Raw genomic sequence first — 22388 nt, forward strand, 5'->3', positions numbered from 1 at the left:
GTCCTCAGAGCGCCCCCTGTCCTTAGAGCGCCCTCTGTCCTTAGAGCGCCCCCTTGTCCTTAGAGCGCCCCCTGTCCTCATAGCGCCCCCTGTCCTCAGAGCGCCCCCTGTCCTTAGAGCGCCCTCTGTCCTTAGAGCGCCCCCTTGTCCTTAGAGCGCCCCCTGTCCTCATAGCGCCCCCTGTCCTCAGAGCGCCCCCTGTCCTTAGAGCGCCCTCTGTCCTTAGAGCGCCCCCTTGTCCTTAGAGCGCCCCCTGTCCTCATAGCGCCCCCTGTCCTCAGAGCGCCCCCTGTCCTTAGAGCGCCCTCTGTCCTTAGAGCGCCCCCTGTCCTCATAGCGCCCCCTGTCCTCAGAGCGCCCCCTGTCCTTAGAGCGCCCTCTGTCCTTAGAGCGCCCCCTGTCCTCATAGCGCCCCCTGTCCTCAGAGCGCCCCCTGTCCTTAGAGCGCCCTCTGTCCTTAGAGAGCCCCTGTCCTTAGAGCGCCCCCTGTCCTTGGCTCCTCCTTCTACAGCAAAATCTACAAAACCTCTTTGGGATCCTCAGGCGGATGAAGAGCATCTGGATCTCCAGGTCATGATCAGCAGAGTCTGAAACAGAAGCTCTGAGAGGAAGAAGGAGAGAAACATGTGACAGACTCAGGAGAACTCAAATATGAAATGTAGTTTGATAGAATAAGTGTTTATCAGAGGACAGAGCTCAAACTGCCATACTTCCCCCAGAGTTGCTGCTAGGGCAGCGGAGCTGAAACTGTGGGATTATGTTTCTGTTCCTAACTGGCTTGAACATAAGTCATTTCAAAGAGGAACGTTTAAGCCTGGACTTAAATGAAGAGACTGTGTCGGCCTCTTTAACATGGACAGGACTCCACCTCCTACTGTGCTTTTAGAGACTCTTGGACTCTTAGAGACCCTGCTGTGGTGGGCTCTGGACCCTGCTGTGGTGGGCTCTGAACCCTGCTGTGGTGGGCTCTGAACCCTGCTGTGGTGGGCTCTGAACCCTGCTGTGGTGGGCTCTGAACCCTGCTGTGGTGGGCTCTGGACCCTGCTGTGGTGGGCTCTGAACCCTGCTGTGGTGGGGCTCTGAACCCTGCTGTGGTGGGCTCTGAACCCTGCTGTGGTGGGCTCTGAACCCTGCTGTGGTGGGCTCTGGACCCTGCTGTGGTGGGCTCTGAACCCTGCTGTGGTGGGGCTCTGAACCCTGCTGTGGTGGGCTCTGAACCCTGCTGTGGTGGGCTCTGAACCCTGCTGTGGTGGGCTCTGAACCCTGCTGTGGTGGGCTCTGAACCCTGCTGTGGTGGGCTCTGGACCCTGCTGTGGTGGGCTCTGAACCCTGCTGTGGTGGGGCTCTGAACCCTGCTGTGGTGGGCTCTGAACCCTGCTGTGGTGGGCTCTGAACCCTGCTGTGGTGGGCTCTGGACCCTGCTGTGGTGGGCTCTGAACCCTGCTGTGGTGGGGCTCTGAACCCTGCTGTGGTGGGCTCTGGACCCTGCTGTGGTGGGGCTCTGAACCCTGCTGTGGTGGGCTCTGAACCCTGCTGTGTCGTTGCAGATGAGCGTGTCGGGCCTCACCACCTCGACCGTCCTGAGGGAGCTGAGCCCAGACACGTCCTACAGAGTCACTCTGGTCCCAGTTTACTCCGACCTGGAGGGAAAACCAGCCTCTGACAACGGGAAGACAAGTGAGTACTGCCACCTCCCCAGACACTTCCCTCAGGAGGCGGAGCCAAAGGTGAAGCTGATAAACACATTCAAAATTGAGGATAGAGAGAGAAAAGGAGTGAAACAGAGAGACAAACAGAGACAAAAACAGAGACAAACAGAGTGAAACAGAGAGAGAAACAGATTTTCTCACTGTCCCTACTCCTCTGTCCCTACTCCTCTGTCCCTGCTCCTCCGTGTCCCTGCTCCTCTGTCCCTGCTCCTCCGTGTCCCTGCTCCTCCGTGTCCCTGCTCCTCCCTGTCCCTGCTCCTCCCTGTCCCTGCTCCTCCTCTGTCCCTGCTCCTCCCTGTCCCTGCTTCTCCCTGTCCCTGCTTCTCCCTGTCCCTGCTTCTCCCTGTCCCTACTCCTCTGTCCCTGCTCCTCCCTGTCCCTGCTCCTGCCTGTCCCTGCTCCTCCCTGTCCCTGCTCCTCTCTGTCCCTGCTCCTCCCTGTCCCTGCTCCTCCCTGTCCCTGCTCCTCCTCTGTCCCTGCTCCTCCCTGTCCCTGCTTCTCCCTGTCCCTGCTTCTCCCTGTCCCTGCTCCTCTCTGTCCCTGCTCCTCCCTGTCCCTGCTTCTCCCTGTCCCTACTCCTCTGTCCCTGCTCCTCCCTGTCCCTGCTCCTCCCTGTCCCTGCTCCTCCCTGTCCCTGCTCCTCTCTGTCCCTGCTCCTCCCTGTCCGTGCTCCTCTCTGTCCCTGCTCCTCTCTGTCCCTGCTCCTCTCTGTCCCTGCTCCTCCCTGTCCCTGCTCCTCCCTGTCCCTGCTCCTCCTCTGTCCCTGCTCCTCCCTGTCCCTGCTCCTCTCTGTCCCTGCTCCTCCCTGTCCCTGCTCCTCCCTGTCCCTGCTCCTCCTTGTGCCTGCTCCTCTCTGACCCTGCTCCTCCCTGTCCCTGCTCCTCCCTGTCCCTGCTCCTCTCTGACCCTGCTCCTCCCTGTCCCTGCTCCTCCCTGTCCCTGCTCCTCCCTGTCCCTACTCCTCTGTCCCTGCTCCTCCCTGTCCCTGCTCCTCTCTGTCCCTGCTCCTCCCTGTCCCTGCTCCTCTCTGTCCCTGCTCCTCCCTGTCCCTGCTCCTCCCTGTCCCTGCTTCTCCCTGTCCCTGCTCCTCCTCTGTCCCTGCTTCTCCCTCTCCCTGCTCCTCTCTGACCCTGCTCCTCCCTGTCCCTGCTCCTCCCTGTCCCTGCTCCTCCCTGTCCCTGCTCCTCTCTGTCCCTGCTCCTCCCTGTCCCTGCTCCTCCCTGTCCCTGCTCCTCCTTGTGCCTGCTCCTCCCTGTCCCTGCTCCTCCCTGTCCCTGCTCCTCCCTGTCCCTGCTCCTCCCTGTCCCTGCTCCTCTCTGTCCCTGCTCCTCCCTGTCCCTGCTCCTCCTTGTGCCTGCTCCTCTCTGACCCTGCTCCTCCCTGTCCCTGCTCCTCCCTGTCCCTGCTCCTCCCTGTCCCTACTCCTCTGTCCCTGCTCCTCCCTGTCCCTGCTCCTCTCTGTCCCTGCTCCTCCCTGTCCCTGCTCCTCCCTGTCCCTGCTCCTCTCTGTCCCTGCTCCTCCTCTGTCCCTGCTCCTCCCTGTCCCTGCTTCTCCCTGTCCCTGCTTCTCCCTGTCCCTACTCCTCTGTCCCTGCTCCTCCCTGTCCCTGCTCCTCTCTGTCCCTGCTCCTCCCTGTCCCTGCTCCTCCTTGTGCCTGCTCCTCCCTGTCCCTGCTCCTCCCTGTCCCTGCTCCTCCCTGTCCCTGCTCCTCCCTGTCCCTGCTCCTCTCTGTCCCTGCTCCTCCCTGTCCCTGCTCCTCCTTGTGCCTGCTCCTCTCTGACCCTGCTCCTCCCTGTCCCTGCTCCTCCCTGTCCCTGCTCCTCCCTGTCCCTACTCCTCTGTCCCTGCTCCTCCCTGTCCCTGCTCCTCTCTGTCCCTGCTCCTCCCTGTCCCTGCTCCTCCCTGTCCCTGCTCCTCTCTGTCCCTGCTCCTCCTCTGTCCCTGCTCCTCCCTGTCCCTGCTTCTCCCTGTCCCTGCTTCTCCCTGTCCCTACTCCTCTGTCCCTGCTCCTCCCTGTCCCTGCTCCTCTCTGTCCCTGCTCCTCCCTGTCCCTGCTCCTCCCTGTCCCTGCTCCTCCCTGTCTCATGCTGCCCTGGTGCACTTCTCTGCAGAGCCACTAGGGCGGGTGAAGGACCTGCAGGTGACCGACCCGACCACGAGCTCGCTGAGCGTGCGATGGGCAGCGGCCGAGGGAAACGTGCGGCAGTATCGGATCTACTATGTGCCGGAGGCGGGAGGAGCCGAGGACATGGTCAGACACACATACTCTTATATTTACTACATTCTACTTCAAACTCTACTGCAAAAAGTATTCTCTCAGTTCATTTTCTCTCCAGAAGTATTCTCTCAGTATTCTTTCTCTGTCGTGTGTGAGCAGGAGCAGGTTTCTGGAGGCTCCACCAGCTCCGTCCTGAGGAAGCTTCTGTCGGACACGGTTTATACTGTGACTGTGGCCCCGGTTTATCCTGAAGGAGAAGGACTGAAGCAGAGCGAGACGGGACAGACATGTGCGTGAAAACATGAGCCAGAAGGGCTGAAGCAGACCTGTTTCGGACCCGGTTCAGACCCGGTTCAGACCCGGTTTAGTCCCGGTTTAGTCCCGGTTCAGACCCGGTTCAGACTCGGTTCAGACCCGGTTCAGACCCGGTTCAGACCCTGTTCAGACTAGGTTTAGACCCGGTTTAGTCCCGGTTTAGTCCCGGTTCAGACTCGGTTCAGACCCGGTTCAGACCCGGTTCAGACCCGGTTTAGTCCCGGTTCAGACCCGGTTTAGTCCCGGTTTAGTCCCGGTTCAGACTCGGTTCAGACCCGGTTCAGACCCGGTTCAGACCCGGTTTAGTCCCGGTTCAGACCCGGTTCAGACTCGGTTCAGACTCGGTTCAGACCCGGTTCAGACCCGGTTCAGACCCGGTTTAGTCCTGGTTCAGACCCGGTTTAGTCCCGGTTCAGACCCGGTTCAGACTCGGTTCAGACCCGGTTCACACTCGGTTCAGACCCGGTTCAGACCCGGTTCAGACCCGGTTCAGACTCGGTTCAGACCCGGTTCACACTCGGTTCAGACCCGGTTCAGACCCGGTTCAGACTCGGTTCAGACCCGGTTCACACTCGGTTCAGACCCGGTTCAGACCCGGTTCAGACCCGGTTCAGACTAGGTTCAGACCCGGTTCAGACCTGGTTCAGACTTGCTTCTCTCCTCAGTGCCCAGGACTCCGCCCCGCAGTCTGCAGGTTTATAACCCGACCACTTCGTCTCTGAGCGTTCGCTGGGAGCCGGCCTCTGGACAGGTGCAGCAGTACAGGGTCAGCTACCGGTCAGCAGGGGGCAGCACCGGCACTGTGAGTACTGCTGATACTACTGCTACTTTTACTATAGTACTCCTACTGCAAATACTACAACTACACTACTACAACAATAGGAGTATGCTGATAGGATTTAGACAATAGGAGTATGCTAATAGGAGTTAGACAATAGGAGTATCCTGATAGGAGTTAGATAATAGGAGTATGCTGATAGGAGTTGGATAATAGGAGTATGCTGATAGGAGTTAGATAATAGGAGTATGCTGATAGGAGTTGGATAATAGGAGTATGCTGATAGGAGTTGGATAATAGGAGTATGCTGATAGGAGTTGGATAATAGGAGTATGCTGATAGGAGTTGGATAATAGGAGTATGCTGATAGGAGTTGGATAATAGGAGTATGCTGATAGGAGTTGGATAATAGGAGTATGCTGATAGGAGTTGGATAATAGGAGTATGCTGATAGGAGTTGGATAATAGGAGTATGCTGATAGGAGTTGGATAATAGGAGTATGCTGATAGGAGTATATAATAAAACTGATCCATATATGATGACAAAGCCGTGGGCGCGGTCTACTTCCTAGAGCCACTGCTGTTGTTCTTTTTGTGAACAGATGTTTGCAGTAAATATCCTGTTCCAGTCGCATCAGATTCACACTTCAGAGACTTTCCAAGTGTCAACACGTCGTCCTGAAACACGTCGTCTTGAAACACGTCGTCTTGAAACACGTCGTCTTGAAACACGTCGTCTTGAAACACGTTGTCTTGAAACACGTCGTCCCGAAACACGTCGTCTTGAAACACGTCGTCTTGAAACACGTCGTCCTGAAACACGTCGTCTTGAAACACGTCGTCCTGAAACACGTTGTCTTGAAACACGTCGTCCTGAAACACGTCGTCCCGAAACACGTCGTCCCGAAACACGTTGTCCCGAAACACGTCGTCTTGAAACACGTCGTCCTGAAACACGTCGTCTTGAAACACGTCGTCTTGAAACACGTTGTCTTGAAACACGTTGTCTTGAAACACGTCGTCTTGAAACACGTTGTCTTGAAACACGTTGTCTTGAAACACGTCGTCTTGAAACACGTCGTCTTGAAACACGTCGTCCTGAAACACGTCGTCTTGAAACACGTCGTCCTGAAACACGTCGTCTTGAAACACGTCGTCTTGAAACACGTCGTCTTGAAACACGTCGTCCCGAAACACGTCGTCTTGAAACACGTCGTCCTGAAACACGTCGTCCCGAAACACGTCGTCTTGAAACACGTTGTCTTGAAACACGTCGTCCTGAAACACGTCGTCTTGAAACACGTCGTCTTGAAACAAGTTGTCTTGAAACACGTCGTCCTGAAACACGTCGTCCTGAAACACGTCGTCTTGAAACACGTCGTCTTGAAACACGACGTCTTGAAACACGTTGTCTTGAAACACGTCGTCTTGAAACACGTCGTCTTGAAACACGTCGTCCCGAAACACGTCGTCCCGAAACACGTCGTCCTGAAACACGTCGTCCCGAAACACGTCGTCTTGAAACACGTCGTCTTGAAACACGTCGTCTTGAAACACGTCGTCCTGAAACACGTCGTCTTGAAACACGTCGTCTTGAAACACGACGTCTTGAAACACGTTGTCTTGAAACACGTCGTCCCGAAACACGTCGTCTTGAAACACGTTGTCTTGAAACACGTCGTCCCGAAACACGTCGTCTTGAAACACGTTGTCTTGAAACACGTCGTCCCGAAACACGTCGTCTTGAAACAAGTTGTCTTGAAACACGTCGTCCTGAAACACGTCGTCCCGAAACACGTCGTCCCGAAACACGTTTTCTTGAAACACGTTTTCTTGAAACACGTCGTCTTGAAACACGTCGTCCCGAAACACGTCCTCTTGAAACACGTCCTCTTGAAACACGTCGTCTTGAAACACGTCGTCTTGAAACACGTCGTCTTGAAACACGTCGTCTTGAAACACGTCGTCTTGAAACACGTCGTCTTGAAACACGTCGTCTTGAAACACGTCGTCCTGGAACACGTCGTCTTGAAACACGTCGTCCTGAAACACGTCGTCCCGAAACACGTCGTCTTGAAACATGTCGTCCTGAAACACGTTGTCTTGAAAGACGTCGTCTTGAAACACGTCGTCTTGAAACACGTCGTCCTGAAACACGTCGTCCTGAAACACGTCGTCCCGAAACACGTCGTCCCGAAACACGTTGTCTTGAAACACGTTGTCTTGAAGCACGTCGTCTTGAAACACGTCGTCCCGAAACACGTCGTCTTGAAACACGTCATCCTGAAACACGTCGTCCTGAAACACGTCGTCTTGAAACACGTCGTCTTGAAACACGTCGTCTTGAAACACGTCGTCCCGAAACACGTCGTCTTGAAACACGTCGTCTTGAAACACGTCGTCTTGAAACACGTCGTCCCGAAACACGTCGTCCAGAAACACGTCGTCTTGAAACACGTCGTCTTGAAACACGTTGTCTTGAAACATGTCGTCTTGAAACACGTCGTCTTGAAACACGTTGTCTTGAAACACGTCGTCCTGAAACACGTTGTCTTGAAACACGTCGTCTTGAAACACGTCGTCTTGAAACACGTCGTCTTGAAACACGTCGTCTTGAAACACGTCGTCTTGAAACACGTCGTCTTGAAACACGTCGTCCTGAAACACGTCGTCTTGAAACATGACGTCCCGAAACACGTCGTCTTGAAACACGTCGTCTTGAAACACGTCGTCTTGAAACACGTCGTCTTGAAACACGTCGTCTTGAAACACGTCGTCTTGAAACACGTTGTCTTGAAACACGTCGTCTTGAAACACGTCGTCCTGAAACACGTCGTCTTGAAACACGTCGTCCTGAAACACGTCGTCTTGAAACACGTCGTCTTGAAACACGTCGTCTTGAAACACGTCGTCTTGAAACACGTCGTCCTGAAACACGTCGTCTTGAAACACGTCGTCCCGAAACACGTTGTCTTGAAACACGTTGTCTTGAAACACGTCGTCCTGAAACACGTCGTCTTGAAACACGTCGTCCTGAAACACGTCGTCTTGAAACACGTCGTCCCGAAACACGTTGTCTTGAAACACGTTGTCTTGAAACACGTCGTCCTGAAACACGTCGTCTTGAAACACGTCGTCTTGAAACAAGTTGTCTTGAAACACGTCGTCCTGAAACACGTCGTCCTGAAACACGTCGTCTTGAAACACGTCGTCTTGAAACACGACGTCTTGAAACACGTTGTCTTGAAACACGTCGTCTTGAAACACGTCGTCTTGAAACACGTCGTCCCGAAACACGTCGTCCCGAAACACGTCGTCCTGAAACACGTCGTCCCGAAACACGTCGTCTTGAAACACGTTGTCTTGAAACACGTCGTCTTGAAACACGTCGTCCTGAAACACGTCGTCTTGAAACACGTCGTCTTGAAACACGACGTCTTGAAACACGTTGTCTTGAAACACGTCGTCCCGAAACACGTCGTCTTGAAACACGTTGTCTTGAAACACGTCGTCCCGAAACACGTCGTCTTGAAACACGTTGTCTTGAAACACGTCGTCTTGAAACAAGTTGTCTTGAAACACGTCGTCCCGAAACACGTCGTCCCGAAACAAGTTGTCTTGAAACACGTCGTCTTGAAACACGTCGTTCTGAAACACGTCGTCTTGAAACACGTCGTCTTGAAACACGTCGTCCCGAAACACGTCGTCTTGAAACACGTCGTCCTGAAACACGTCGTCTTGAAACACGTCGTCCTGAAACACGTTGTCTTGAAACACGTCGTCCCGAAACACGATGTCTTGAAACACGTCGTCCCGAAACACGTCGTCCCGAAACACGTCGTCCCGAAACACGTCGTCCTGAAACACGTCGTCCCGAAACACGTCGTCCTGAAACACGTCGTCTTATAACACGTTGTCTTGAAACACGTCGTCCTGAAACACGTCGTCCCGAAACACGTCGTCTCTAAACACGTCGTCTTGAAACACGTCGTCTTGAAACACGTCGTCTTGAAACACGTCGTCTTGAAACACGTCGTCTTGAAACACGTCGTCTTGAAACACGTTGTCTTGAAACACGTCGTCCTGAAACACGTCGTCTTGAAACACGTCGTCTTGAAACACGTCGTCTTGAAACACGTCGTCTTGAAACACGTCGTCTTGAAACACGTTGTCTTGAAACACGTCGTCCCGAAACACTTCGTCCTGAAACACGTTGTCTTGAAACACGTCGTCTTGAAACACGTCGTCTTGAAACACGTCGTCTTGAACAACGTTGTCTTGAAACACAACGTCCTGAAACACGTCGTCCTGAAACACGTCGTCCCGAAACACGTCGTCTTGAAACACGTCGTCTTGAAACACGTTGTCCCGAAACACGTCGTCTTGAAACACGTCGTCTTGAAACACGTCGTCTTGAAACACGTCGTCTTGAAACACGTCGTCTTGAAACACGTCGTCTTGAAACAGGTCGTCCTGAAACACGTCGTCCTGAAACACGTCGTCCTGAAACACGTCGTCCCGAAACACGTCGTCTCGAAACACGTCGTCTTGAAACACGTTGTCTTGAAACACGTCGTCCTGAAACACGTCGTCCCGAAACACGTCGTCCCGAAACACGTTGTCCCGAAACACGTCGTCTTGAAACACGTCGTCCTGAAACACGTCGTCTTGAAACACGTCGTCTTGAAACACGTTGTCTTGAAACACGTTGTCTTGAAACACGTCGTTTTGAAACACGTTGTCTTGAAACACGTTGTCTTGAAACACGTCGTCTTGAAACACGTCGTCTTGAAACACGTCGTCTTGAAACACGTCGTCCTGAAACACGTCGTCTTGAAACACGTCGTCCTGAAACACGTCGTCTTGAAACACGTCGTCTTGAAACACGTCGTCTTGAAACACGTCGTCCCGAAACACGTCGTCTTGAAACACGTCGTCCTGAAACACGTCGTCCCGAAACACGTCGTCTTGAAACACGTTGTCTTGAAACACGTCGTCCTGAAACACGTCGTCTTGAAACACGTCGTCTTGAAACAAGTTGTCTTGAAACACGTCGTCCTGAAACACGTCGTCCTGAAACACGTCGTCTTGAAACACGTCGTCTTGAAACACGACGTCTTGAAACACGTTGTCTTGAAACACGTCGTCTTGAAACACGTCGTCTTGAAACACGTCATCCCGAAACACGTCGTCCCGAAACACGTCGTCCTGAAACACGTCGTCCCGAAACACGTCGTCTTGAAACACGTCGTCTTGAAACACGTCGTCTTGAAACACGTCGTCCTGAAACACGTCGTCTTGAAACACGTCGTCTTGAAACACGACGTCTTGAAACACGTTGTCTTGAAACACGTCGTCCCGAAACACGTCGTCTTGAAACACGTTGTCTTGAAACACGTCGTCCCGAAACACGTCGTCTTGAAACAAGTTGTCTTGAAACACGTCGTCCTGAAACACGTCGTCCCGAAACACGTCGTCCCGAAACACGTTTTCTTGAAACACGTTTTCTTGAAACACGTCGTCTTGAAACACGTCGTCCCGAAACACGTCCTCTTGAAACACGTCCTCTTGAAACACGTCGTCTTGAAACACGTCGTCTTGAAACACGTCGTCTTGAAACACGTCGTCTTGAAACACGTCGTCTTGAAACACGTCGTCTTGAAACACGTCGTCTTGAAACACGTTGTCTTGAAACACGTCGTCTTGAAACACGTCGTCTTGAAACACGTCGTCTTGAAACACGTTGTCTTGAAACACGTCGTCCTGGAACACGTCGTCTTGAAACACGTCGTCCTGAAACACGTCGTCCCGAAACACGTCGTCTTGAAACATGTCGTCCTGAAACACGTTGTCTTGAAAGACGTCGTCTTGAAACACGTCGTCTTGAAACACGTCGTCCTGAAACACGTCGTCCTGAAACACGTCATCCCGAAACACGTCGTCCCGAAACACGTTGTCTTGAAACACGTTGTCTTGAAGCACGTCGTCTTGAAACACGTCGTCCCGAAACACGTCGTCTTGAAACACGTCATCCTGAAACACGTCGTCCTGAAACACGTCGTCTTGAAACACGTCGTCTTGAAACACGTCGTCTTGAAACACGTCGTCCCGAAACACGTCGTCTTGAAACACGTCGTCTTGAAACACGTCGTCTTGAAACACGTCGTCCCGAAACACGTCGTCCAGAAACACGTCGTCTTGAAACACGTCGTCTTGAAACACGTTGTCTTGAAACACGTCGTCTTGAAACACGTCGTCTTGAAACACGTTGTCTTGAAACACGTCGTCCTGAAACACGTCGTCTTGAAACACGTCGTCTTGAAACACGTCGTCTTGAAACACGTCGTCTTGAAACACGTCGTCTTGAAACACGTCGTCTTGAAACACGTCGTCCTGAAACACGTCGTCTTGAAACACGACGTCCCGAAACACGTCGTCTTGAAACACGTCGTCTTGAAACACGTTGTCTTGAAACACGTCGTCTTGAAACACGTCGTCTTGAAACACGTCGTCTTGAAACACGTCGTCTTGAAACACGTCGTCTTGAAACACGTCGTCTTGAAACACGTCGTCCTGAAACACGTCGTCCTGAAACACGTCGTCCTGAAACACGTCGTCCCGAAACACGTTGTCTTGAAACACGTCGTCCTGAAACACGTCGTCTTGAAACATGACGTCCCGAAACATGACGTCCCGAAACACGTCGTCTTGAAACACGTCGTCTTGAAACACGTCGTCTTGAAACACGTCGTCTTGAAACACGTCGTCTTGAAACACGTCGTCTTGAAACACGTCGTCCTGAAACACGTCGTCCTGAAACACGTCGTCCTGAAACACGTCGTCCCGAAACACGTTGTCTTGAAACACGTCGTCTTGAAACACGTTGTCTTGAAACACGTCGTCCCGAAACACGTCGTCTTGAAACACGTCGTCCTGAAACACGTCGTCTTGAAACACGTCGTCTTGAAACACGTCGTCTTGAAACACGTCGTCTTGAAACACGTCGTCCCGAAACACGTCGTCTTGAAACACGTCGTCTTGAAACACGTCTTCCTGAAACACGTCGTCTTGAAACACGTCGTCCTGAAACACGTTGTCTTGAAACACGTCGTCCCGAAACACGTTGTCTTGAAACACGTCGTCTTGAAACACGTCGTCTTGAAACACGTCGTCCCGAAACACGTCGTCTTCAAACACGTCGTCCTGAAACACGTCGTCTTGAAACACGTCGTCTTGAAACACGTCGTCTTGAAACACGTCGTCTTGAAACACGTCGTCCCGAAACACGTCGTCTTGAAACACGTCGTCTTGAAACACGTCTTCCTGAAACACGTCGTCTTTAAACACGTCGTCCTGAAACACGTTGTCTTGAAACACGTCGTCCCGAAACACGTCGTCCCAAAACACGTCGTCTTGAAACACGTCGTCTTGAAACACGTTGTCTTGAAACACGTCGTCCTGAAACACGTCGTCCCGAAACACGTCGTCCTGAAACACGTCGTCCCGAAACACGTCGTCTTGAAACACGTCGTCTTATAACACGTTGTCTTGAAACACGTCGTCCTGAAACACGTCGTCCCGAAACACGTTGTCTTGAAACACGTCGTCTTGAAACACGTCGTCTTGAAACACGTCGTCCTGAAACACGTCGTCTTGAAACACGTCGTCTTGAAACACGTCGTCCTGAAACACGTCGTCTTGAAACACGTCGTCTTATAACACGTTGTCTTGAAACACGTCGTCCTGAAACACGTCTTCCTGAAACACGTAGTCCCGAAACACGTCGTCTTGAAACACGTCGTCTTATAACACGTTGTCTTGAAACACGTCGTCTTGAAACACGTCGTCTTGAAACACGTCGTCCCGAAACACGTTGTCTTGAAACACGTCGTCTTGAAACACGTTGTCTTGAAACACGTCGTCCCGAAACACGTCGTCTTGAAACACGTCGTCTTGAAACACGTCGTCTTGAAACACGTCGTCTTGAAACACGTCGTCTTGAAACACGTCGTCTTGAAACACGTCGTCTTGAAACACGTCGTCTTGAAACACGTCGTCCTGAAACACGTCGTCTTGAAACACGTCGTCTTGAAACACGTCGTCCCGAAACACGTCGTCTTGAAACACGTCGTCTTGAAACACGTCTTCCTGAAACACGTCGTCTTGAAACACGTCGTCCCGAAACACGTCGTCCTGAAACACGTCGTCTTTAAACACGTCTTCCTGAAACACGTCGTCTTGAAACACGTCGTCTTGAAACACGTCGTCTTGAAACACGTCGTCTTGAAACACGTCGTCTTGAAACACGTCGTCTTGAAACACGTCGTCCTGGAACACGTCGTCTTGAAACACGTCGTCCTGAAACACGTCGTCCCGAAACACGTCGTCTTGAAACATGTCGTCCTGAAACACGTTGTCTTGAAAGACGTCGTCTTGAAACACGTCGTCTTGAAACACGTCGTCCTGAAACACGTCGTCCTGAAACACGTCGTCCCGAAACACGTCGTCCCGAAACACGTTGTCTTGAAACACGTTGTCTTGAAGCACGTCGTCTTGAAACACGTCGTCCCGAAACACGTCGTCTTGAAACACGTCATCCTGAAACACGTCGTCCTGAAACACGTCGTCTTGAAACACGTCGTCTTGAAACACGTCGTCTTGAAACACGTCGTCCCGAAACACGTCGTCTTGAAACACGTCGTCTTGAAACACGTCGTCTTGAAACACGTCGTCCCGAAACACGTCGTCCAGAAACACGTCGTCTTGAAACACGTCGTCTTGAAACACGTTGTCTTGAAACACGTCGTCTTGAAACACGTCGTCTTGAAACACGTTGTCTTGAAACACGTCGTCCTGAAACACGTTGTCTTGAAACACGTCGTCTTGAAACACGTCGTCTTGAAACACGTCGTCTTGAAACACGTCGTCTTGAAACACGTCGTCTTGAAACACGTCGTCTTGAAACACGTCGTCCTGAAACACGTCGTCTTGAAACACGACGTCCCGAAACACGTCGTCTTGAAACACGTCGTCTTGAAACACGTCGTCTTGAAACACGTCGTCTTGAAACACGTTGTCTTGAAACACGTCGTCTTGAAACACGTCGTCCTGAAACACGTCGTCTTGAAACATGACGTCCCGAAACACGTCGTCTTGAAACACGTCGTCTTGAAACACGTCGTCTTGAAACACGTCGTCTTGAAACACGTCGTCTTGAAACACGTCGTCCTGAAACACGTCGTCCTGAAACACGTCGTCCTGAAACACGTCGTCCCGAAACACGTTGTCTTGAAACACGTCGTCCTGAAACACGTCGTCTTGAAACATGACGTCCCGAAACATGACGTCCCGAAACACGTCGTCTTGAAACACGTCGTCTTGAAACACGTCGTCTTGAAACACGTCGTCTTGAAACACGTCGTCTTGAAACACGTCGTCTTGAAACACGTCGTCCTGAAACACGTCGTCCTGAAACACGTCGTCCTGAAACACGTCGTCCCGAAACACGTTGTCTTGAAACACGTCGTCTTGAAACACGTTGTCTTGAAACACGTCGTCCTGAAACACGTCGTCCCGAAACACGTCGTCCTGAAACACGTCGTCCCGAAACACGTTGTCTTGAAACACGTCGTCCCGAAACACGTCGTCTTGAAACACGTCGTCCTGAAACACGTCGTCTTGAAACACGTCGTCTTGAAACACGTCGTCTTGAAACACGTCGTCTTGAAACACGTCGTCCCGAAACACGTCGTCTTGAAACACGTCGTCTTGAAACACGTCTTCCTGAAACACGTCGTCTTGAAACACGTCGTCCTGAAACACGTTGTCTTGAAACACGTCGTCCCGAAACACGTTGTCTTGAAACACGTCGTCTTGAAACACGTTGTCTTGAAACACGTCGTCCCGAAACACGTCGTCTTGAAACACGTCGTCCTGAAACACGTCGTCTTGAAACAAGTCGTCTTGAAACACGTCGTCTTGAAACACGTCGTCTTGAAACACGTCGTCCCGAAACACGTCGTCTTGAAACACGTCGTCTTGAAACACGTCTTCCTGAAACACGTCGTCTTTAAACACGTCGTCCTGAAACACGTTGTCTTGAAACACGTCGTCCCGAAACACGTCGTCCCAAAACACGTCGTCTTGAAACACGTCGTCTTGAAACACGTTGTCTTGAAACACGTCGTCCTGAAACACGTCGTCCCGAAACACGTTGTCCTGAAACACGTCGTCCCGAAACACGTCGTCTTGAAACACGTCGTCTTATAACACGTTGTCTTGAAACACGTCGTCCTGAAACACGTCGTCCCGAAACACGTTGTCTTGAAACACGTCGTCTTGAAACACGTCGTCTTGAAACACGTCGTCCTGAAACACGTCGTCTTGAAACACGTCGTCTTGAAACACGTCGTCCTGAAACACGTCGTCTTGAAACACGTCGTCTTATAACACGTTGTCTTGAAACACGTCGTCCTGAAACACGTCGTCCTGAAACACGTCGTCCCGAAACACGTCGTCTTGAAACACGTCGTCTTATAACACGTTGTCTTGAAACACGTCGTCCTGAAACACGTCGTCCCGAAACACGTTGTCTTGAAACACGTCGTCTTATAACACGTTGTCTTGAAACACGTCGTCTTGAAACACGTCGTCTTGAAACACGTCGTCCCGAAACACGTTGTCTTGAAACACGTCGTCTTGAAACACGTTGTCTTGAAACACGTCGTCCCGAAACACGTCGTCTTGAAACACGTCGTCTTGAAACACGTCGTCTTGAAACACGTCGTCTTGAAACACGTCGTCTTGAAACACGTCGTCTTGAAACACGTCGTCTTGAAACACGTCGTCTTGAAACACGTCGTCCTGAAACACGTCGTCTTGAAACACGTCGTCTTGAAACACGTCGTCCCGAAACACGTCGTCTTGAAACACGTCGTCTTGAAACACGTCTTCCTGAAACACGTCGTCTTTAAACACGTCGTCCTGAAACACGTTGTCTTGAAACACGTCGTCCCGAAACACGTCGTCCCGAAACACGTCGTCTTGAAACACGTCGTCTTGAAACACGTTGTCTTGAAACACGTCGTCCTGAAACACGTCGTCCCGAAACACGTTGTCTTGAAACACGTCGTCTTGAAACACGTCGTCTTGAAACACGTCGTCCTGAAACACGTCGTCTTGAAACACGTCGTCTTGAAACACGTCGTCCTGAAACACGTCGTCTTGAAACACGTCGTCTTATAACACGTTGTCTTGAAACACGTCGTCCTGAAACACGTCGTCCCGAAACACGTTGTCTTGAAACACGTCGTCTTGAAACACGTTGTCTTGAAACACGTCGTCCCGAAACACGTCGTCTTGAAACACGTCGTCTTGAAACACGTCGTCTTGAAACACGTCGTCTTGAAACACGTCGTCTTGAAACACGTCGTCTTGAAACACGTCGTCTTGAAACACGTCGTCCTGAAACACGTCGTCTTGAAACACGTCGTCTTGAAACACGTCGTCTTGAAACACGTCGTCTTGAAACACGTTGTCTTGAAACACGTCGTCTTGAAACACGTTGTCTTGAAACACGTCGTCTTGAAACACGTCGTCCTGAAACACGTCGTCTTGAAACACGTCGTCTTGAAACACGTCGTCTTGAAACACGTCGTCCTGAAACACGTCGTCTTGAAACACGTCGTCTTGAAACACGTCGTCCCGAAACACGTCGTCTTGAAACACGTCGTCCTGAAACACGTCGTCTTGAAACACGTCGTCCTGAAACACGTTGTCTTGAAACACGTTGTCTTGAAACACGTCTTCCTGAAACACGTCGTCTTTAAACACGTCGTTCTGAAACACGTTGTCTTGAAACACGTCGTCCCGAAACACGTTGTCTTGAAACACGTCGTCCCGAAACACGTCGTCCCGAAACACGTCGTCCTGAAACACGTCGTCCCGAAACACGTTGTCTTGAAACACGTCGTCCTGAAACACGTCGTCCCGAAACACGTCGTCTTGAAACACGTCGTCTTGAAACACGTTGTCTTGAAACACGTCGTCCCGAAACACGTTGTCTTGAAACACGTCGTCTTGAAACACGTCGTCTTGAAACACGTCGTCTTGAAACACGTCGTCTTGAAACACGTCGTCCTGAAACACGTCGTCCTGAAACACGTCGTCTTGAAACACGTCGTCTTGAAACACGTCGTCTTGAAACACGTCGTCTTGAAACACGTCGTCTTGAAACACGTCGTCTTGAAACACGTCGTCTTGAAACACGTCGTCTTGAAACACGTCGTCTTGAAACACGTCGTCCCGAAACACGTCGTCCCGAAACACGTCGTCCTGAAACACGTCGTCCCGAAACACGTTGTCTTGAAACACGTCGTCTTGAAACACGTCGTCCTGAAACACGTCGTCCTGAAACACGTCGTCCTGAAACACGTCGTCCCGAAACACGTCGTCTTGAAACACGTCGTCTTGAAACACGTCGTCTTGAAACACGTCGTCCCGAAACACGTTGTCTTGAAACACGTCGTCTTGAAACACGTCGTCCTGAAACACGTCGTCCTGAAACACGTCGTCCTGAAACACGTCGTCCCGAAACACGTCGTCTTGAAACACGTCGTCTTGAAACACGTTGTCTTGAAACACGTCGTCCCGAAACACGTTGTCTTGAAACACGTCGTCTTGAAACACGTCGTCTTGAAACACGTCGTCCTGAAACACGTCGTCCTGAAACACGTTGTCTTTAAACACGTCGTCCCGAAACACGTTGTCTTGAAACACGTCGTCTTGAAACACGTCGTCCTGAAACACGTCGTCCCGAAACACGTTGTCTTGAAACACGTCGTCTTGAAACACGTCGTCTTGAAACACGTCGTCTTGAAACACGTCGTCTTGAAACACGTCGTCTTGAAACACGTCGTCTTGAAACACGTCGTCTTGAAACACGTCGTCCCGAAACACGTCGTCCCGAAACACGTCGTCCTGAAACACGTCGTCCCGAAACACGTTGTCTTGAAACACGTCGTCTTGAAACACGTCGTCCTGAAACACGTCGTCCTGAAACACGTCGTCCTGAAACACGTCGTCCCGAAACACGTCGTCTTGAAACACGTCGTCTTGAAACACGTCGTCTTGAAACACGTCGTCCCGAAACACGTTGTCTTGAAACACGTCGTCTTGAAACACGTCGTCCTGAAACACGTCGTCCTGAAACACGTCGTCCTGAAACACGTCGTCCCGAAACACGTCGTCTTGAAACACGTTGTCTTGAAACACGTTGTCTTGAAACACGTCGTCCCGAAACACGTTGTCTTGAAACACGTCGTCTTGAAACACGTCGTCCTGAAACACGTCGTCCTGAAACACGTTGTCTTTAAACACGTCGTCCCGAAACACGTTGTCTTGAAACACGTCGTCTTGAAACACGTCGTCCTGAAACACGTCGTCTTGAAACACGTCGTCTTGAAACACGTTCTCTTTTTTCAGGTGATGGTTCCAGGAAACATTCACAATTCGCCTTTAGACGGTCTAATTCCCGACACGCCGTACGATGTGACTGTGACCGCACTCTACACCGACGGAGACGGAGGAGACGCCACAGGCAACGGGAAGACTCGTAAGGCCTGGTTTAGACCTGGTTCAGTCCTGGTTTAGTTCTGGTTTAGACCTGATTTAGTCCTGGTTTAGTCCTGGTTTCGACCTGGTTTATTCCTGGTTTAGTCCTGGTTTCGACCTGGTTTAGTCCTGGTTTAGTCCTGGTTTGGTCCTGGTTTAGTCCTGGTTTAGTTTCGGTTTAGTCCGGGTTTAGTTCTGGTTTAGTTCTGGTGTAGTTCTGGTTTAGTCTTGGTTTAGTCCTGATTTAGTCCTGGTTTAGTCCTGACTCCTGCTTGAGTCCTGATTCTTTCTTTAGTCCCCAGGACTGGACCCCGGAACCTTCGGGTCCTTGAAGCCACCACGAGCTCCCTGACAGTGGGCTGGGACCACGCTGAGGGCCCCGTGAGGCAGTACAGGATCAGCTACGCCCCCCTGACCGGAGACCCCATCACCGAGTTTGTGAGTATGAGACCATCACGAGTATGAGACCATCACTGAGTATGAGACCATCACGAGTATGAGACCATCACTGAGTATGAGACCATCACTGAGAATGAGACCATCACGAGTATGAGACCATCACTGAGTATGAGACCATCACGAGTATGAGACCATCACTGAGTATGAGACCATCACTGAGTATGAGACCATCACTGAGTATGAGACCATCACTGAGTATGAGACCATCACTGAGAATGAGACCATCACTGAGTATGAGACCATCACTGAGTATGAAACCATCACTGAGAATGAGACCATCACGAGTATGAGACCATCACTGAGAATGAGACCATCACTGAGTATGAGACCATCACTGAGTATGAAACCATCACTGAGAATGAGACCATCACGAGTATGAGACCATCACTGAGAATGAGACCATCACGAGTATGAGACCATCACTGAGTATGAAACCATCACTGAGAATGAGACCATCACTGAGTATGAGACCATCACGAGTATGAGACCATCACTGAGTATGAGACCATCACTGAGTATGAAACCATCACTAAGTATGAGACCATCACTGAGTATGAGACCATCACTGAGAATGAGACCATCACTGAGTATGAGACCATCACTGAGTATGAAACCATCAGGAGTATGAGACCATCACTGAGTATGAGACCATCACTGAGAATGAGACCATCACTGAGTATGAGACCATCACTGAGAATGAGACCATCACTGAGTATGAGACCATCACTGAGTATGAGACCATCACGAGTATGAGACCATCACTGAGTATGAAACCATCACGAGAATGAGACCATCACGAGTATGAGACCATCACTGAGAATGAGACCATCACTGAGTATGAGACCATCACTGAGTATGAGACCATCACGAGTATGAGACCATCACTGAGTATGAGACCATCACTGAGAATGAGACCATCACGAGTATGAGACCATCACGAGTATGAGACCATCACTGAGTATGAGACCATCACTGAGTATGAGACCATCACTGAGTATGAGACCATCACTGAGTATGAGACCATCACTGAGTATGAGACCATCACGAGTATGAGACCATCACGAGTATGAGACCATCACTGAGTATGAGACCATCACTGAGTATGAGACCATCACTGAGAATGAGACCATCACTGAGTATGAGACCATCACGAGTATGAGACCATCACTGAGTATGAGACCATCACGAGTATGAGACCATCACTGAGTATGAGACCATCACGAGTATGAGACCATCACGAGTATGAGACCATCACGAGTATGAGACCATCACTGAGTATGAGACCATCACGAGTATGAGACCATCACTGAGTATGAGACCATCACGAGTATGAGACCATCACTGAGTATGAAACCATCACTGAGAATGAGACCATCACGAGTATGAGACCATCACTGAGTATGAGACCATCACTGAGAATGAGACCATCACGAGTATGAGACCATCACTGAGTATGAGACCATCACGAGTATGAGACCATCACTGAGTATGAGACCATCACGAGTATGAGACCATCACTGAGTATGAAACCATCACTGAGAATGAGACCATCACGAGTATGAGACCATCACTGAGTATGAGACCATCACTGAGTATGAGACCATCACTGAGAATGAGACCATCACTGAGTATGAGACCATCACTGAGTATGAAACCATCACTGAGAATGAGACCATCACGAGTATGAGACCATCACTGAGAATGAGACCATCACTGAGTATGAGACCATCACTGAGTATGAAACCATCACTGAGAATGAGACCATCACGAGTATGAGACCATCACTGAGAATGAGACCATCACGAGTATGAGACCATCACTGAGTATGAAACCATCACTGAGAATGAGACCATCACTGAGTATGAGACCATCACGAGTATGAGACCATCACTGAGTATGAGACCATCACTGAGTATGAAACCATCACTAAGTATGAGACCATCACTGAGTATGAGACCATCACTGAGAATGAGACCATCACTGAGTATGAGACCATCACTGAGTATGAAACCATCACGAGAATGAGACCATCACGAGTATGAGACCATCACTGAGAATGAGACCATCACTGAGTATGAGACCATCACTGAGAATGAGACCATCACTGAGTATGAGACCATCACTGAGTATGAGACCATCACGAGTATGAGACCATCACTGAGTATGAGACCATCACTGAGTATGAGACCATCACGAGTATGAGACCATCACTGAGTATGAGACCATCACGAGTATGAGACCATCACTGAGTATGAGACCATCACTGAGTATGAGACCATCACGAGTATGAGACCATCACGAGTATGAAACCATCACTGAGTATGAGACCATCACTGAGTATGAGACCATCACGAGTATGAGACCATCACTGAGTATGAGACCATCACGAGTATGAGACCATCACGAGTATGAGACCATCACGAGTATGAAACCATCACTGAGTATGAGACCATCACGAGTATGAGACCATCACGAGTATGAAACCATCACTGAGTATGAGACCATCACGAGTATGAGACCATCACGAGTATGAGACCATCACTGAGTATGAGACCATCACTGAGAATGAGACCATCACTGAGTATGAGACCATCACTGAGTATGAAACCATCACGAGAATGAGACCATCACTGAGTATGAGACCATCACTGAGTATGAGACCATCACTGAGTATGAGACCATCACGAGTATGAGACCATCACTGAGTATGAGACCATCACGAGTATGAGACCATCACGAGTATGAGACCATCACGAGTATGAAACCATCACTGAGTATGAGACCATCACGAGTATGAGACCATCACTGAGTATGAGACCATCACGAGTATGAGACCATCACTGAGAATGAGACCATCACTGAGTATGAGACCATCACGAGTATGAGACCATCACGAGTATGAGACCATCACTGAGTATGAGACCATCACTGAGTATGAGACCATCACTGAGTATGAGACCATCACTGAGTAGGGGTTCAGCGGAGGTCAAGACACACACCACTCATATGATTGGTGACACGCCCCGCTTGGACACGCCCGCTTGGACACGCCCGCTTGGACACGCCCGCTTGGACACGCCCGCTTGGCTCAGTAGTCGACTTGTGACGTCGTGATGTTCGTCCTGTGATTTCTTTCTTAATATTTTGGACTGAATCAAAGACTTTTTGTGGCTTAGGTTGTGTTTTTGACAATGGTATTACTCATGTACTTTGTGTACTCATGTACTTTGTGTACTTGTGTACTTTGTGTACATGTGTACTTTGTGTACTTTGTGTACTTGTGTACTTTGTGTACTC

General features: G+C 50.7%; 1 protein-coding gene across 1 annotated transcript in view; it reads left to right on the top strand.

The window, feature by feature from the left end:
- LOC140366855 (collagen alpha-1(XII) chain-like) overlaps positions 1 to 22063 on the top strand; it is a gene marked incomplete at its 5' end in the record, with an annotated part of 154156 nt that extends 132093 nt beyond the window's left edge. Inside the window, 16 exons of the mRNA XM_072453040.1 lie at positions 1548 to 1677; positions 3822 to 3961; positions 4088 to 4217; positions 4909 to 5045; positions 18504 to 18633; positions 18928 to 19070; positions 19216 to 19464; positions 19712 to 19838; positions 19881 to 19961; positions 20022 to 20138; positions 20462 to 20524; positions 20638 to 20772; positions 20887 to 20967; positions 21118 to 21287; positions 21709 to 21813; positions 21989 to 22063. Of these exons, the coding sequence (XP_072309141.1) occupies positions 1548 to 1677; positions 3822 to 3961; positions 4088 to 4217; positions 4909 to 5045; positions 18504 to 18633; positions 18928 to 19070; positions 19216 to 19464; positions 19712 to 19838; positions 19881 to 19961; positions 20022 to 20138; positions 20462 to 20524; positions 20638 to 20772; positions 20887 to 20967; positions 21118 to 21287; positions 21709 to 21813; positions 21989 to 22063 (2013 nt within the window). The remainder of the gene's footprint in view (positions 1 to 1547; positions 1678 to 3821; positions 3962 to 4087; positions 4218 to 4908; positions 5046 to 18503; positions 18634 to 18927; positions 19071 to 19215; positions 19465 to 19711; positions 19839 to 19880; positions 19962 to 20021; positions 20139 to 20461; positions 20525 to 20637; positions 20773 to 20886; positions 20968 to 21117; positions 21288 to 21708; positions 21814 to 21988) is intronic.
- Between the last annotated feature and the right edge of the window lie 325 nt (positions 22064 to 22388).

This window comes from Eucyclogobius newberryi, unplaced genomic scaffold, assembly GCF_026437365.1.
Source record: "Eucyclogobius newberryi isolate DKJ021-1_F unplaced genomic scaffold, fEucNew1.0.hap1 SCAF_196, whole genome shotgun sequence".
NCBI lineage: Eukaryota > Metazoa > Chordata > Actinopteri > Gobiiformes > Gobiidae > Eucyclogobius > Eucyclogobius newberryi.